The sequence below is a fragment of the Drosophila arizonae genome, chromosome 3 (assembly GCF_054131065.1).
Source record: "Drosophila arizonae isolate 15081-1271.41 chromosome 3, UAZ_ARI_1.0, whole genome shotgun sequence".
NCBI lineage: Eukaryota > Metazoa > Arthropoda > Insecta > Diptera > Drosophilidae > Drosophila > Drosophila arizonae.
The window spans coordinates 28,299,648-28,318,526 of NC_142923.1; the positions used below are offsets into that span (position 1 = coordinate 28,299,648).

The window sequence follows — 18,879 nt, forward strand, 5'->3', positions numbered from 1 at the left end:
AAAATGTTAACAAATATGTCTTTTATGGAGTGCTTTTATTTTGCACCTTTGTTGTCCACATTGAAGCTCAAGCTATGCCAAAGGACAAAACCAAACACCTCACTAACGTTTTCTCTGCGCCAAGTCTGTTGGCTGTTAGCAAAATCGCTGACATAGGAAATTTGTGGTAAAAAGAGAACAAGAGGCCGTCTCTATGGAATATGCATAAATATTCTTGTTGGTTTTATATGAACTTAATTAAATTCTTCGTTGCATATGTGAAGCGAATACAAAATATATGTATATACTCTAATGAAATGTATTAAATAAATTGATAAATTTACAATTTAAATAGATTTTTGACCGCATAAGGAATTGACCCCCAACCGAATAGATATAGACTCAGCCACAAAGAAACTTATTTAATTTCGAGCATAGCCACACTCTGTGTACTTTTTATTTTATTTTAATTACACTTTTGCTAAATAATTCAGGAACTTCAGCGAGCCCGTAAGTGCATTAGACTGCTCTCGCCGCTTCTGCCCGTAACTATTTGGACCCCTTTGGCTTATTTGCAATTAGGATGGGAGTTTTGCTGCAGACCAGCTGAATTTCGAATTTATTGCATTTTATTTAGTAACATGCATTTTTAATTTTACTGCCACGTTAATTAACTTTAATTTTGTTACTGCAGCAGCCATGGACGAGACCCCAATGCAAGTTCTTATACCAATAAAGTTTTCACTACTCGCAGAGTTTTCTAAAATGCAAAATGCAAAATGAAAATGCGCAACTCTGGACTTGGCCCCACGTTAAATGCGGGCGTAGAAAGTTATATTTCGCATGTGCATTATTTCTCGAGTTGATTAAGTTCTCAAACGAGTTAACCCTCTGCATTTTATGAAAAAACTTTCGAAAGAGAGTTAAACCCTTTATAGTCAATCTATTTAATTTAAAGAGTTTTTATTAAGCAATTTATATTGCTGGATGAAAATAATTCAAAATAATAAATATTAAATAATATATTCTGATTAATAATGGAATAATAATATTTGCCTGATTATTTGAAAAATATATGTGTATAAAAGCACCACGTCGAGTTGATTCAGGAAAATCCAGTTAAATTTGACAATATACATATGTATATATTAAAACGCAATATTTAAGCATTTTTCTAAGAAACATTTGTAAAATTTATTGATAATAATAATCGTATGTATAAGTATTGCACTTATAAGTATAATGTACTTTATATAAAATTATCTATTTCAATTTCTTTATATATTTATTTCATGTTTTGTTCATTCACTTTCGTCTTCAATAGGCAAATGTATACTGAAGTGCGGCACGAGTTTGATTCGTATTTGTTATAATTGTTTTGTTTTTGTTTCTGTTCTTAACTTTACGGGTTCTTAGACTCTTAAGTAGGTGACTGGAACCTGCTGTTAACGAATCTCCACTCTTCTTTTGGGATCCTCCTCAGTAATGCATATACTTATGTCTCAATATAGCTAAGTGTGAGTGTTAAGAAAACTTGAAATAGTATTGCATGTCTTTTCAGCTCTTATGTGTATACATAGTTTGATTAGTTTCAATTTGTTGTTGTTGATTTGTTTTAATTTTGGTTGATATATAGTATACATCTAATTTTCTAATACCAATAAAATTGACTATGAGGATAACATCTAAAGCAATTAAGGGATTACGTGCCATTGCATCTATGTATATGTCTATATATGTATATATGAATATAGGTTTGTGTGTATACCAATTTGAAAGGCACATTATGATCTTAAATATGATATTAAGTATATCTGCGAACAGTTTACATATATGTATATATGTATATGTGTATATTTGGTCAGTTTGGTTCATCAAAGATTGGTCATTGTTTATTGCACTGTTTTTGTTTGGTTCTTCATTTCATTCGTCTTGTGTTGTTTGGTGATACTTGAGAACTAAGGCATATTATAAATAGAACTACGACCGACTTAAAGAATCCATTTAATTTACAGCTTTCTCAGAGTTGAGCTCGCAGTCATCCCAATCGGTCAGCGCCCAGCTCGGCAGTTCAGTTTCGTACTCCCAGCCGGGACCCTAAATCGAAAAGCATTTTCTGTAGCTTCGGGATCTGATTATTAAGCTCTACAGACACATACCTTATACTTCCAGGCATGCAAATACATGACTAGATCCTTAGGCTTGGGGTCTCGATAGTGCACCTTGCACTCATAGCAATGCTTGTCAATGACCACTTTATCGGAGGCCAAGGCCTGGTCCGTGGGGACTTCATTTGGGACCGAAGACTCGGTGGCTGCATCTGCCTTAGCCGGGAGCACTGGACTGCTATTTGTTGAGTGCAGCTGCTTGAGGGCCTCTGCGCTTTGGTGATTCTCCGAGCATGGTGGCGTAGTCTCCCTTGAATTGACGCCCACGTCATCATCGCTGTGATGCACGGCTGAGGAATTGAATATTCATATTGAAATACTCCTAGCAGGCAAACATTTGCTGATATCTTACCAAACGTTTGATCGCTGCTCAGGCTTTCCAGATCCGTCTCATCCTTAGTATTCTTAAACAATGATATGTCCGAGTCGCAGTCGATGCCCAGCCAATTTTCCGCATTGTGTATATTAATGAGATCCCGTATTAGCTCGTCGTCCGTCTTGCCCCCAATGTCTCCACCGCGGCCTTTCAGAGGACCGAACACCTCATGGTTATACAAGGGATCATTAAGTATAGGAAAGCCTTTGAGAGTGGAAGAATTCATTTCTATAGGATATACATATATATTTTTCTGAATTCTATACCTAAATATTGCAGGTGAACACGAATTTGATGCATTCGTCCTGTGAGCGGCTTGCAGAGCACCACGCTGGTTTTTCCATTCTGGGATAGCTTCTGGAAGGTTGTGGTGCAATCTTTGCCCTTCTGAGAGACCTTACATACGCCTATCTTGTAGCTGACCACCTCGATGGGCTCCTTGCATTCCACGACACCGCTGATAAATGCAATTGAAATTTCTTAACCCAACTACCATGATCTGGGCATAGATGTGTACTCACTCTGGAAAAATGCCCTCCACTCGACAGATGTATTCCTTCTCCACTTGTCTGTTGCGTATCTGCTGCTCCATTTGGCGCGCCTTCTTCGGACTGCGGCCGAACAAGAGCAGTCCGGACGTAAGCCGATCCAGCCGATGAATTGTGCGTAGGTTCTTCAGATTGAATTCCTTAGCGAGTATAAAGACTACAGTATTATGCCTGTACCGCCCACATGGATGCACCTATTCAGAATATTCGTGAGTTAGTATAACGTCAACCAGTTAATTTCCTTAAATGGTTTGTTAGTTGTAAATTTGATGACGGATCTAGCTTAATTTATTGTTATATAGATTCATAGATTCATAGAAACGCATAATCAATTGTAATATGGCAGTCGTTTAAGCCACTTACTGGTATAGAGGCTGGCTTATTAACAACCACAATGTCCTCATCCATATGCACTATTGTGATTGGTTGGCAAGTGACGGGTACTTCGTGTCTGCAAAGATATATTCATGAGTGCGCACATTTAGTTAGATGTATGTAACCATTCAGTGCTTTCAATGCAACTACTGTTCACGTCCTCTTAAATTAAGTCGTATTAATGAGAAACAAACAAGGCTAGATCTGCCATATGGGGTAACTCAACTAGTTGATATTCTATAGCCATAGATGTAGATAAAACACAAATTAATTACAAGTCTTTATATATTATTTATTGTTAAATGAGGCGCCAACAAATTGTGATAAAATTGATTAACCATAATTTGACTATATATTATTTTATTACAGATAAGTAAATTCCATTACCAAGGAATACGACTATACCTTTCTAAATATTGAATGGCTTTAACTTCTGTCGGTTTTAAAATGGGTACGACTTTATGTAAATAAATCCAAGAGATCTAGATCTGTTTAAACTATGTACTAAATTTAATTTGAAACGGGAATTGTCATTGTTCCTTTGGGTTTACAAGTATGCAAATAATGTATGTTGCTTAATTGAATATTTATACAAGTTAGATCTGGTTTTCCAAAAGTTACATTATCAGAAAAATGTAGTCTTTTAAATAATATTGCCTATAGATTTTGTGGTAAACAAGCAACTGCTATTTGCCTATTGTATATCATATAAATGAGACTTTTAAAAGTGCAGATCAACTGCTCTGCGAAGATTCTCTGATTTTTGTATTCTTTAAAAAAACCTTTGGAAAATTTGAGAAATTTTTGGGATAGGCTTATTTTTGTATTTTTTTTTATGCACAGCAATTGCCCTTTATGATATTAAGGGAATGTAGTGGCAGACAAAATGAGGTTGTTGGTGGAAAGGTGGTTAAATTTGTAAAATATTTAGTGTAGTGAGTCATAGCCCAGGACAGAAGGTCTAAAGGATGTAATCACTTCAGTCGTGGTACGTGGGTGGACAGTTAAGTAATTTTGATGAGACTCTAGCCCATTTGGGTGTTTAGTGCTACGTTATGAGATGTATTCAATATGAATAAGTAGCGTAATAAACTTAGATTGACATGAAATTTGTTCAAATTTGTTGTACAAACTAGGTTAAATATATTTGATTACTGACGGTAATGCGTCTCTTTCTATGCACAATAATACTACAGGGTATATTGTTCAACGGCCTATAAGGATATTTAGTTTTCATCAGATATTATTTTTAGTTTCTTCTAAGAAAATAAACATAGTTGTCCACAAACATTGGGAAATCGGTAAACAGATTTGGCTCGATCAACTTTTGTATCTGTGCTGCATTTGCTGCCACCATTTTATGTGCACTGCATAGTTGGGCAAATGGTTGGCTAAATACGTATATATACATATATATATAATACAAATTGAGAATGCTGCAGTCGATAGAGTGAGTAATTTATACGATGATCAACATCAAATATGCTCTGTTGTAGTAGTTGTTGTTGTTTTTAGAAGCAAGTCGATTAAGTAAAGAAAACTTCACAAGATTGATGACAATGAAGTTATTTGATTAATCGGCATTTCATATGCCCATATTTAGACAACACTTTACAGAGGCGAGTTGTGTTCAATGAATATTCAAGTCATTGGCTTACCTGTGCACAATGTTGGCCAATAGATCATTGTGTTTCAGCCGGTAGTCAATGGGCACCTTTTCGAAGTTAACGGTCAGGGTGCCGGTCTGTATGCAGCGCTCATATTCCTCAGCTGGATGTGCGCGAAACTCCTTGGAGAATATATCCAATATCTTCTCGCCCACCCAGCGGCCCTTCGTAAAGGTCGTGAAGGTGAAGTAATATGGATACACCTTGCGTAGACCTATGACCAGACACAAATCTTGATTGGGCTCTTGCAGTCGTTTTTTGTTTACCCACCATTTTCGATATAGTATGAGGTTTCCTGGTATCTTTCATCAGTGAATCCAGGTCTTTTGGCCTTCAAGGCCTTTGTCTCCAACTTTGCCTTTAATTATATAGTTGAGCATGAACTGTAATTCCCTGACAACTTTCGCGCTTGCTTACCTTTTTCAAATCTTTAATTTGTTCCGTGTCCTCGGTTTTTCGCTTCTCGGGTATTTTTACCTTTTGCTTTTCCAGCTCGCTAACGTTTGTCAGCTAAAAGTAGAAGGCAAAAAAACTTTGTTGATTAGCTTGCAATAGTCAATTTGTAAATTAACTATAAATAGTCGGAATGAGCTCACTGGGATTAGGAGAACTCAGGCGCACCCTAAATTTGCGTATGGTTTTGGCCTAAACAGAAATTTGACTTCTAATGCAGGCAAGATCAAGTGTTTGCCCAGATTTCATTTGAAGATTCATTTGACGTAGGAATTTCAACTCAGCAACGCGTCTTTCCCACCCATCACAACCCATTACGAATTGTATTTGTTTCTAAATTTACATTTTTGGTGTCTGGCATTTTGTGTGTGTTTTATCTGACCATAATTTGATCGAAGCATATGACTGAAATGTGAATGCTCAAGTGGTCTGCCGAGCACTAATTCCACTTTGCTACGACACGAATTATTTACCACGAAATATACGGGCATAAAGCTATTCTATTCCACAATGCACATGCACATGCACATGCATATGAATATGCATATGGACAGAGAGTGCAACTGTATGCCATTTGGAATAGATACTTGCATTTCAGTTAGTTCTTGTGTCTCTTTCGTCGACTCCGATGAGTGACTGTCTGGTTGGCTGGCTGGCTAGCTGGCTGGCTGGCTGCCTGTCCTTTGTCTTTTGTCTGTGCTTTCATTGGCAGCGCGCCCAACAAATGATACAAACTAGCAGCATGCCCAAAACGAGAAGAGTCGAGCACGACGATTACAGTCGAGCTTAAGCGACGGCATAATACTCGATCAAAAATATTAATAGTAAGACACTTTATTTGAAACTTATTTAGATATATCTAATTTCGTTTTGCTGGTCGATCGTTGACAGTTATGGTAGCTCTTAGGCTTTAAAAGTAATCTATGGAGGAAGCTAATAGTAACCCAAAGTAATTTAAAGTAAATAGTAGACACAAATCTAAACCTTTGCTGTCATTTCTAATATAGTTCCAAATTTTTTAAGATACTAACTGAACTTTCTATAACAGCGAATTCAATCAAATGTTTTTATTCAAAAATACCATCTCACAATTTTCTTTCTTATACACCTTTACACTAAATAGTTCTTCACCAACGCTTGTCAAAAAGTGTTTTTTTTTTAAATTAAATTAAATTAAATTATAAATTCAAAGTTATGTAGTACTATTTATTCATACGGATAGAAAAGGCTGTTCAACAAATCCAAATATACTCTTTTTTTTTACCAGGTGACCCAGTATGAAAAATCAAAATAAAACTATGCGGGAGGGCATCGGACTGCGGTAGCTGTAGGGAGACCAGACTCTGTCTGACTCTGATTCTGACACCGACGGCCTGTCGGTCAATTTCCCTTAAGCAGCATCTTTACGCGAGTTGAAGATGCCGTCTCCACATGTGCAGAGCGTGTAACAAATGCACAATATCCATCCCAGCAGCCCCATAGACAAAAGATTCACACGAAAATCTCTTGGATTTTTGGCAGCTTAGTTTAAATTTAGATGTGACTTCATGTTGTATTAAACTGTGACCAAAGAAACGCTCTAGTTAGGCATACAATTTGAAAGTATTCTAATTAATAGAACACGCTATTATTATGTTTCCTAATAATCAATAATCATTTATGTTCGTATAGAATAAAATGAGCAGAATATGAATGAAATGTTTGAACTCTGCCCACTCACACACACACACATACACGTTTATATCTGGTGAGGCTGTGTATATTGTAGCGCTCTACTCATCCATGAGATGATGTTCATATAGAAAGACTTTATAAATTAATTGAATCATTCAACGGCAGAGACCTGTTGCCAGAGATCTTGGCAAGCGACCATTCACATGTGCTTACGCACATACATATTCGCATATATGTGTATGTATGTATATGTGTATACATATATGTATGATTGTCTGCATGTACATTGGATGCTCCTGGGTTCGGTAGACGATTCCTATATTGTTCCAAGCGAACGCACGACGCGACGCGACGCGACGCGGCCAGCAGTCACAGCTAATATTTATGAATACACCCACTGTGAAACGAAGATAGAGCAACACGTATATGCGTATATGTATGTACACTATGTAGTATGTATGTATGTGTATATATTCGCAGGCGACACAATCTTTCTACACTTGATTGCGCAAGGCGCTAAAAACGGGCGTGTGGCTAAAGCAAAATGCGTGTGCGGCAGCTGGAAGCGAGGAAAAAACATAATAGTGAAATGGAAAAAGAAAACAAAATATATGGACACACGTGACCACGTGCTGATTTTAATTATCAACTTTTCAAGAGCATTGCGTGGTCCATGCTAATGTGGAAATAGATGGCTAAACATCTTCAGCTAAACGTCAGCTGCTGCCGGAGAACGTCTCCCAGAACCGGATTATGTGGAATCCTGCTATTAATTAGAGCGCTTATTATGTCCACACCGACTTCTACTTGAGTGCATTGGATCTCCAGCTGCTTAGCTAACCATATCTGATTGACAACGTCCAGTTGCTATAAAAGCAAAGTTGCGTTAATACTGTAAATTCTAGTTCTGCACTGCAACAAAAAATCTGGCTAAAACAATCAGGCTGCATTGCATGAGACCTCATTTAGCGATTTCTTTGATAGTTCAGCCTGAGAATTGTCTTTAGTTTAATACAATGGAAAACCTAAAAGATTGTACTTATTTGTGTCGACTCATCGTTCAGAATTGTACTTTAATTATTTTTTCAAATCTTTCGTGCCATAAGGCTGCTTATATAAATATTCATTGCGTATTTCATTTTATAGTTAATTTCCGAACATAATTGTTTTTATGACAACGGAAGAGATTTACAAATAATAGTCGACAGCTGCCAGTGATGGATAGCCAGACTGATAGACTGATAGATACCTTGATGTTCTTGTATATATGCATGTATGTGTGTATTCTATATCTGTGACATTTTCTTACATGCAAATGCTTTTGCCTCTCAAATTCGATGTATTACTGAACATGTTCGGTTTATTTTTCGGTTTTCTTGAAATGTTCAGCACATGAATATGAAAGCAATATTTGTCAGAATTCTAATTTTGTAATAATAACAAGTAACAGTATTTCTGAATGAAACATTGTTATTTTTGTAGTTAGTTGATGAGTCTGACGCAAATTAAACTCGAAATATTTGAAGACATAGTTTTCTCCGATTGTTTCTTTTACTTTTCCTTTTTCCTATTTGAGAAGTCCCCAATTGGGCTGAAAATGTAAATTGTTTCGAATCTAAACCGGAAATTCGTAAAAAATATTTAATATTACAATGAACAAATAATTACATGCAGAATTGAAGAATTATTGATAATAAAACAGACTTGATCTGCCCATTCCATAGACTTTCATGGCTATATCGATCGCTTGATCGAAGTTCCACTACCTCGATGCATTCAATGCAGGAATAGCATGATGCTCTTTTTTCTGATTTTTAACATAAACAAAAGAGCCAAAATCAACTTAAAATCTTTAATATTTGCTTCAATCAATAGTTACAAATTGACTTTATTTGTTTTCTTTAGCGTGCGGGAAAATAGGAAGCCATGTTTACAAAACATTTAATGTTTATCTGCATGCATACAATAATTACTCATAAATTGCAAAAACTACATCCATCATTCCATATCAGTTGTTCTAGGGAGAGATAATCAAATTGATATAAATAATCAAAAATCGAATTTTTACTACCTCAACACATTGAAAATACCTTAAAGCAAAACCAAAATAAAATTTTATTGAATTCAAAATAAAGCTTTGAGTGTTTTATGGAGAGTGTGATTGAAATGGGTGAGTGTAACCCTTAAAGAGGTTTTGATGTTAGTTTATGAGCAGAAATGTTTAATAAGAAACAAATGTGATTCTGCACATTTCATTTGATAGATAATCTCAGCAATAAATTTCACTTTTTGTCCTATGTTTGACACGCAGAATAATAATAAAACGGAATAAAAAACTAAAAATAAAAAATTCAGTGTGGATAAAGAGCGTTGCCAAATATATAGTCAGAAATATTTTAAAATATGTGAAATTTAATTTTTGATTACAAAAACAATTTGAGTTTTCACTAGTGGAACACTAGAATATATATAGACTTGTATATAGGAAGTAGCTTGAAGTGGGGCTCTCACTAACAACTTACTTGATTTTTTATCACTATGCTCTGTATACTCTACGGTAACTAGACTTAGTAGCCGTCTTTTTCCCAGTTCCAAATGTAGGAAATGTAATAGAGATAGAAATATTCGAATACCTCTCAGTTTGTAACTGCAACTCTATTCCAACTTATGACCTTAACAACATTTTCTTTTGTCTTCAGTTTCAATAGCTAACAGAGGCGGCAATGAAAGCGTAGTACCCGGCTGCAAGGAGAGTATGAAAGACAGCTTGTCGTTCGGCTGCTTAGAGCGCTCTGCGGCTCAACTTGTTTTCAAGGGCCAGTCGTAAGCAAATATATCTCTCGGCTAAGCTGAACATGCGTATTATGAATATATGTATATATATTTTTGTTTTGTAAAGAAGACAAACACAAGCGGCCGAAGAGGGGAGCTGAGAGCGGAGAGCGGAGAGAGGAAGGCGGGCTGTCTACTTTATGGGCTATTTGGGAAACCTTGACCAACTCGTAGAAACCTATGCAATTCAAAAGACTGTGGAAATCGTTGTGGAACATGAAAAACACCAACACCAACAGCAGCAACGGCAGCGGCAGCAACGGCAGCATGCGTACCGATGCGGAAAATCTGAAAGGTCTTTATTATTATGGCAATAGCCGAGCAAAGCAATCGCACAAGGAGATTGCGGATTGTCGGTTTTCAAAAATAGTATTAGTATAGTATTTATTTATTTATTAAACAGAAAACGCATAATTACTTTTGTTTTTTATGATATCATCTTACTAATTTGTTGCCCCACACACCGTCGTCGAGTCGAGTAAACTCAGGTATTTAGCAATTATAGAAAACAGCGAACGACGAACAAGTAGAAGCGCCTCACACACAGATATTACATACAAATACTTATACGAATATATACTATAGAGATCGTAATAAGCAATTTCTGATTACAATCGCGCTGTCGTTACATGGCTGCTAAAGTGAATGTCCAAACATTATTGCTCGACGGCTTGTTGACTGTCTGTCTGGTTGTCTGAGAGGCTTTCATGATGCAGTTTTGTCATAATAATGAGCCAAAGTCAATTTGAGATCACTTAAGATCTCTGTATATATATATACGCTCAACACTCGATCTGCTGGATAATACACACGTATCGACCCGTATTTGTCTGCGAAGTATTGCTTGTTTTCGTCTGTACATCCGCTAGACAATTGTTTTTCTTTCCGACGTTGGCTGTTGAAATTCGAATGTACTTTTCTTTTTTTTTTTTTTAAATTAATTTCGATTAATTCTCATGCCTATTTAAATAGTTTACTAAGCAGCAGCAAATAAATCAAGCTGGCCTAAACAAAACAGGCTGTATGTAATATAATTAAGTTGTAAATAAGATATTGCTTATTCTCGTGCTTTAGTAAACAGCATATTTGGAAACACTAAAGAGTTTTCCATATAATGCCCATTTTCCAAAGAAAACTACTTATATATACTCAAGGTAAAGAAACATAGAAATGTGTATTATGTAGAAGTGAACAATTAAAATAAAGTAATTTAATACATCCGTAAATATACAGAAGATCTTTGAGCAAAGCTCTTTCAAATCAAACATATTATATATAGGTGTGTCACATTGAAGAGAATAATGGAAGTAAGATAACTGAGAAGAAAATAAATTTATATAGTAGTATTAGTATTAGTTGAAATATTAAAATGTTTTTCATATTACTATTATTATTATTAATATTTTTAATAAAAGATCTTGTATCCAGTTATTTAAGATAAAGATTTCATCAATAGATTAGGAACAGAAGAGAAAACACAGATGCTATTTTTTCTAATCATATATATAGTAAAAAAGATTTATTCATTTATACTATGTGTATTGTATATATGTATTAAAAAACTATAGAGAGTATACAAAAATCCATTTCAGCGAAAATATATTTAACTTTTAACTTTTTTAATTATAATTTGATAATGATGATAATAAATATTAAATCGATTCGTAGCAGCAACAAGAGATATAGAAAAATTCTTATATTAAATTCTTCACAAAAAAAGAAAATATTTAAAAAATTTTATACGTTCAGTATAGTTGGAAATTCATAAGAAAAATCTTAGCAAAAATAACACCTTCCAGTCTAATTAAATAATTATTTTTTACTGCAACAACGTGCACAGACAAGCATCTATAGTAGCGATTCTGAATAAATTAAGTGAAGATGGAAATTGAGTAGGCAAATCTATATAAATAAATACATATATGTATGTGTATGTGTACATATCCATGTTAAACTGAAAAAAGCTGTATACTCATCTATCGAACAATGCTTAGATGGCTACACAAACTAACGATAAATCATTTATGAAAGGTGGCTAAAGATGAGCTCACAATAAATCTACATATTTATGTAATGCATGCATTGCACATGCTTATCTATACATAGGTATAGATAGATACATATGTACATGAACCCACATGTATGTAACATACATACAGACATATGTACTGGCTTACTTATGGTTCAAGAGCACGGCTCATTTCAACGTAAACAGCAGCTGCTCAGCCGGCTCTCAGGCACTGACATCAATTGTCTCTCGATGACCTTCGCGTAAGTGCTTGATTGCAGGTGGCTTTCCGTCCGTCCGTCCGCCCGCCTGCTTGCCGGCTTGTCTCTCTATCTCTCTCATTGGCAATCAGAAATCATGACACGCCGTTTAGGAGACCAGTTTGATCAAAATGCTCAGTTGAGTTTTAAAGTAGCATTCGATCATATTGTACACAGTTCAAACTTAACTTTGGCAATCATTAGACTTATATGAATAGGGAAATTTACTTTAATACTCTGTTCATTTCAAGAGCATAAGTACTTCTGGATAGGACGGAAGAGTATAAATACTGTCTTGCGAATCTAGGCACCTGAAGGTGAAATTAAAAATCTTGTTTTCCACGTAGACCCATTTAAAATATGATGTACTTTTGTTATTTCATAAAAGAGCTATGCAAATTTCTGTAATTTGTTGTCTATTTTCTCACATATAGTTATTATGTAATACTATCACATATAAATATTATGTAATACTATCAATCTGTCGTCTCCAATTCTATTTCAGGATAAAAGAACTTTAGAAAAGATTTATATAGATTTTATAGATTTATAGATTTTATATATTTCTAAAAATAATCATAGAGGCATAATTCAAATTTCTATTGCAAATCTGCAGAGCATTGCTCCTTCGATCACAGCCGACTGAAGGATTCGCACTTTTTGCTTTGACTCACCTTTCTGTTAATTGTTAGAGACGTTGGGTTTGGTAGCGCTTTGATGGATGTGAGTCCGGCGGCGGCGGCGGCAGCTCCATGATTTCTCAGGGCCATCACGTTGCCCAGGTTTAGATTAATGGAAGAGAGATGCTGCAGATCCTGAGGCATGCAATTCAATGGCTGCACCAGCGCACACGCGGGCGGCGGTGCTGGGCGCGGCACCGACACGGATACGGGCACCTGTACGGGCATTTGGACCGGCACTTGGACCGGCGGCGACTGCGGCATGCCCGTTGAGCCGGCTACGGTGGCAGCAGCCAGCAGAGCCTGCTGGGCCGACAATGGAACGCCACCAAAGGCGGCGACAGCGTTGGCATGATTTGCTCCTGCAGCAGCCGCCGCTGCTGCTGCGGCCGAATAGTAGGCGCTCAGCGAAAGTGGCGGGAACATGGAGGACTGCAGCAGATGCGTCTGCGAGTGGCTGTGCGTCGGATGAGGCTGTCCTGCATAGCTGCTCGTCTGGCCAGCAGCATTAAGCAGCGGCTGATTGAAATTGTAGCCAGGCGCCAAGGGAAAATGGGTGCCGGCGCTTGGATGCAGCGCGGGTTGCTGATAGTTTGGGGGTGGAGCTGCTGCAGTATTCGGTGAATGCTGCTGCGGCTGTTGCTGGAGCAGATGCTGCTGCTGCTGATGTTGCTGCTGTTGTTGTTGCTGCTGTTGCTGTTGCTGCTGCTGCGGCTGCGGCTGATGCAATTGCGGTTGTGCAGCGTACAGCGCACCTGGCGGCACCTTGTCCGCGAAGGGCGTCTGCATGGCCAGCAGCTTGTGATGATGCTGCTGAGCGGCCAAGCTCCAAGGCAAGTACCAGGCACACGAGGAAGATGTATTGTGCATACTGCGGCTTTTCTTTTATTTTTATTTAAATATTATTTGATTATATTTGCTTTTTCTATATCACGCACAAGCTTTGCTTTAATTGCTATTGCTTATGGTCTTTTGATTTGCATAATAAATTACATAATTTCAATAGAAATCACCTTTTCCTTACTGCTTCGCTTCTCTTGCTGTTTTATCAAAATTCAGTTTATTTTCAAAATACGTGTTCATTGTTTACGTTCTGCTGCTTACAGGTGCATATGTGTAGTTGCTATAAAGCTGTGTTTCTTATGTGTATCTCGCTATATATATACTTGTTTATCTATCTATATGTACATATATCTATCCATATATACACAGAAGATCAATTCAGCTCCGTCTGCCACTTTCGACGCGTTTATTTGAAATTTGGAAGCTGAATTTACTTTGCGTTTACTTTTGTTTGGTTTATCTGTTCACAAGTCGCTGCGATTTCGTGCCTTGCACAATGGGATAAATATTATTAATATGGCTAAAAAGTACAAATATTTACACCTATTTCAAATTCAATTTAATTAAAAGCTGTCGTTTTCCGTAGTCAGGAATAAAGTTTAGAAAAACGAATTCTGAGTCCATTATTGCGAGTCAATTAATCGAAACTAGTTTATCATAATCTGTAATAAGAAAAGAAAGAAGAAGATTCACATTTCATGATGCAGTCGATGCTAAATAATCACAGCCTGGAACTAGACTCTCAAAAGCCAACTTCCGATCAAGGCATTTACTTAAGGAACCGAATCAACGAAACTTTTCCTATATGTCGCACACATGCACACATGCATACACACATGCAAAAGTGTGAGCGGAATCAGAAGACAGTGCTGATTTGTAAATTTGTTGTTATTGTTAGCGACGCACTGTCAAAATGTACCCCAAAGCATTCACACAGACCCACACACACGCACACACACACGCGACAAGCTCAACCACGAATATGACCGGGTCCCACATACTATGTACATACATGCACACACACACTCACACACATTCAGACAAACTACCTGTCTTGAAGGCAAGACAAAAGTTGTGCACTTGTTTATCGTGCAATAAATGAAAATGGAATGGAACAATGGCTAGAAAAGCCACTAAATATAGCGTAATGGATTTTAAATGCACATTCGACATCTGACGGCTAGCTGATAGCTGATGGTTTTTTTTTCCTTATTTTTATACCCTGAACCCATTTTCAATGGGAAATCAGGGTATAATGGTTTTGTTGAAATGTATGTAACAGGGAGAAGGAGGCGTGGCAGACCCCACAAAGTATATATATTCTTGATCAGGGTGACGAGCTGAGTTGATTTGGCCCTGTCCGTCTGTCTGTCCGTCTGTCCGTCTGTCCGTCTGTCCGTCTGTCCGTCTGTCCGTATGTATGAACGCGTCGATTTCAGAAGATATAAGAGCTAGAGACTTCAAATTTTTTTTAAAATGTCCGTAATTACAGCGCGCATATCAAGTTTATCATTAAAATTCGATAACTCATCCCGATCTTTTTTTATCGATAAAAAACCTTATCGAAAACCAGTTATAAAATTATATCTTCTACACCTTTATTGCTAGAGTCTCCAAATTTTTAATGTATACTTATATGCAATTTATACAATTTCGGTTTTTGTTAAAATTTACCCCCCACCCTTAAATTCACCCCCTCACCCTCACTTTTGTAAAAAACGTATTTCAAATACTAGAGACTTGTGCTTTGGCAATTACATGCATATCTATGTTATAATCATAATCTGAAAGTTTCATGAAGATCGTACGTCCATAAAAAAAGTTATTAAACAATTAAGTTCTCATAGTAAGCGCACACTGCAGCCCATGCGTGTTTATGCGTGGGTGCTTGTGTGTGTATGTGTTTGTGTATGTGTGTGTATGTGTTTGTGTATGTGTGTGTGTATGTGTATGTGTGTGTGTATTTGTTTGTGTATGTATGCGTGTGTGTGTGTGTCTGTATGCGTGTGTGTGTATGTATGCCTGTGTGTGCGTACGTGCCTGTGTGTGTGTGTGCGTGTTTCTTGTGTAAGCTGAAAGACGCGAAAAATTATTGAAATATCTATTGCTCCAAGGGTTCAGGGGATCTCGTAGTCGAGCAGTCTCGACTAGAGCTTTCTTACTTGTTTATTTTGGCTGATGGACGACTGGGTTGCCAGCCTTTCAGTCTTTCCGTCTTTCTGCCTGCCTGCCTGCCAAATAGTGTAAATAGAAATTTTATGCTTGCGCGCACCCAGTTCCACGTGCACAGTATATACATTGTACAAAGAGACGTTTAGGAAATATGAATATCATTGAATGTTGGGTATATCAATAGAATCGAATTAGTGTACACAAGGTGGTACACGCGAAGTAAGTGGAACATGGCTCGAAATAAATGAGCTGTAACAGAAATATTTAACAGATTTTTACAACTTCTATGAATATGTAGTAGTAGTATATCATTTATTTGCTCGTATTTATAGGAGTACAAATTAAAGCAAAACCTTTCAATATAATAATTTGTTTCAAACATTCTTTATAAAACTTTCAGTACAATAATTTAATAAATAATACCAATATACAATCCAACTATTTTCTTGAGTTTACGCAAATCAAAAATGTAATAGTCCCTATGATTTACTATTTCTTTTCTATAATTATTATTATTTTACTTTTCAATCCCTTACACTGATATATTTACAAATTAACAAGGATGCATACTTTTTTCATATGCTTGTTTTTTATAGTTTCGAAAAAGTGGAATTCTCAATTAAAATTATATCGCTCATGACACATAAAAAGCGGTGTTGCTTATCGCTCAATCGTTAGTTAAGATGATGGCGCCCCACTCTATACGCACTCCTTTGGAACCACCCCTGCCACCCACCCATTCGCTCGGCCCGGGGCGAGCAGCTGTTGCTATCTGTTCCTCAAGTGTGCGACGGCTGTGAATTTATTTACTAATGTATTTTATATTTTTTTCGGGGCTTTGTGCTAAAATAAGTCTGATGTATTACTAGGTTTGCCCCACACACACACATACTTACGAGCACACAAACACATAAATACTAGCTCACACAAAGAAATGGCCGCAAATTATTTAAAATTTGTTTCATTTTTCGGCTATACAGTATGTACTATGTACGAGCATGTTTATGTGTGCTAATTTTTGTTATTTTCTTGTTTTTTTTGTTTTGTTTCTTTTCTGTGATCTTCGTATTTTAGTGTTGTTTGATCATACAATGACAAGATGGTGTCTGTATTACGAGTATCTTGCATAGATATTCACGAGCTTATATAATTAACAAAGGATTACCCAATAAAAATGTCAAATGGATCGCATAACCTGCTCATGGCATATAAAACAGATACAAATTCAAAACCAAGTGATATTCAAATATATCGCGCGCATTCAGAATTCCTCGAAAGAACGGACTGCTTCCGAAATTCAAAATATAAATATATTTCAATTGTCTTTTGAAAATATTTATTCTCTATGTATAAAGCTATGTACATAAACATACATACATATATATTTGTTGTCCTGAATAACCAAACACGCCAAGTGAAGATTAGGTAACTGCATGTGCGGCTCTTCTCTTGACGTTTGATGATGATTAAAGGCCATGCGTTGCGTAGGGCCTGACTACTGAAATTACTTATGATATATACTATGCCATACTCTACTATATATGTATATGTGTATATATTTCAAACGTCACCTCTCTAACTAAGAAGACATGCCAACCAACAGAAATATTTTGAATAGAAAATATACAATTTTTCAGAAACAAAAACTATTTGCGTACGTAAAAATGGACGATGTTAGAGACTACGGCAATGGCGCATATTTTTGGTACAGAGCCATGCACGGGCACACACACACACACATACTAGCAAAGGAAAATATTCTAAAAACGTTGTCCTCAAATAGCTTTGCTCATACACACTCCTTCTATTTAGTCGCTTGTCAAATGTCTAAACATGCTTATTATAATTATAATGAGAGATATGTATGTAGATCGTTGCAACGGCATATAAGATCAAATGTCAGATTGAATGTATAATTCCTACAGAACAGTCACTCAGATAATAATAAAAGCTGTTACTAAAACAAATTTATTTGTACTACTAACTAACAAGTAATCAGCAAAATGATTGATTTGGTACCAAAGGTCGAGGATATTCAAAAATGTTTGAAAATTTAGCAGATCACATAAATTATTAATTGCTGTAGGCTTTGCAGTACGTTTACAATGATCAACACTCATAATGTAGATTGTTTTTATGTGCACGTTCATAAACGCCTTTATTACATTATTATCATAAGGCTTTTGAAATTACATCACTTTATATTAAGTTGCATTACTTTGATTATCTGATAACGAATGTGACCTGGCGCCGGAGTTGTAGTTATTACCACGCAAAAACCTAAAACGGAACGGGTTTTATTCACATCAATATATGTATATTGATATATACACGTATATAAAGATATATAGTCAAGTTGCGCGACACGCCCGCACACTGAGCCCCCGTTTAATAGGTACCCAGATTGTAAGCCATCAATGTCGTTGTTTAGGTGTACGAGCGTCGGCGTTTTTCAATAATATCGTCGCACACACGTTTTAATATCTTAAGAGCGGATGCCAAACACGCGACAACCTCTGCACTGGCTGAAAGCAAGCGGCCGACTGATTGGAGCAGCCCCAATCGTGGACTGTAAACAGAGCGTCCGCCTGCCGATTTGTTTCTGTGGGTTGCACTACTTTTAAATTTAAATTGCGCGGGCTCTGTTAAACTTAACATTATGTTATCTTAGCTAGAGAAGGAGAGAGAGAGATAGATAGATAGAGAGAGAAGGACAGAGAGAGAAAGAAGGAAAGAGAGAGAGAGAGAGAGAGAGTGAAGCAGGCTCTGGCTCTCTTCGAAATTGTATGCTAAAAGCTAATTAATTAAGTTGTTATTTACGCAACAATAAAACATATGTTGATG

At 36.6% G+C, this 18,879-nt stretch overlaps 1 protein-coding gene and 1 long non-coding RNA gene across 11 annotated transcripts; one reads left to right on the forward strand and one right to left on the reverse strand.

Moving 5' to 3' along the window:
* Positions 1-1,140: 1,140 nt before the first annotated feature.
* Positions 1,141-18,612, reverse strand: RluA-1 (RluA pseudouridine synthase 1). 10 transcript variants are annotated; one of them, XM_089463799.1, is made up of 12 exons: positions 18,435-18,612; positions 18,254-18,315; positions 13,015-14,060; positions 5,531-5,623; positions 5,384-5,471; positions 5,105-5,327; positions 3,435-3,522; positions 3,045-3,265; positions 2,790-2,980; positions 2,500-2,727; positions 2,139-2,437; positions 1,141-2,076 (listed from the first exon to the last, which is right to left on the reverse strand). In XM_089463799.1, the coding sequence occupies exons 3-12, from the start codon at positions 13,888-13,890 to the stop codon at positions 1,984-1,986; spliced, it is 2,400 nt and encodes a 799-aa protein (XP_089319925.1). In that variant the 5' UTR covers positions 13,891-14,060; positions 18,254-18,315; positions 18,435-18,612; the 3' UTR covers positions 1,141-1,983. The 10 variants fall into 10 exon arrangements, with proteins under 10 accessions (XP_089319925.1, XP_089319926.1, XP_089319927.1 ...); XM_089463800.1 differs by having other exon boundaries at positions 13,015-14,351; XM_089463801.1 differs by having other exon boundaries at positions 18,510-18,581.
* On the forward strand, positions 8,430-10,486 carry LOC149269997 (uncharacterized). The gene is made up of 2 exons (XR_016268994.1): positions 8,430-10,063; positions 10,140-10,486. It is a non-coding gene; the product is annotated as an uncharacterized LOC149269997 (long non-coding RNA).
* Positions 18,613-18,879: the final 267 nt, after the last annotated feature.

Bases quoted from the DNA above. Each gene is read 5' to 3' on its own strand.
- RluA-1 (XM_018002938.2), bottom strand. From the start codon at position 13,890: ATGCACAATACATCTTCCTCGTGTGCCTGGTACTTGCCTTGGAGCTTG. The intron at 5,328-5,383 runs GTGGGTAAACAA...GTCTGGTCATAG, and splicing joins CTCATACTATATCGAAAATG to GTCTACGCAAGGTGTATCCA. The intron at 2,077-2,138 runs GTATGTGTCTGT...TTTTCGATTTAG, and splicing joins TGCATGCCTGGAAGTATAAG to GGTCCCGGCTGGGAGTACGA.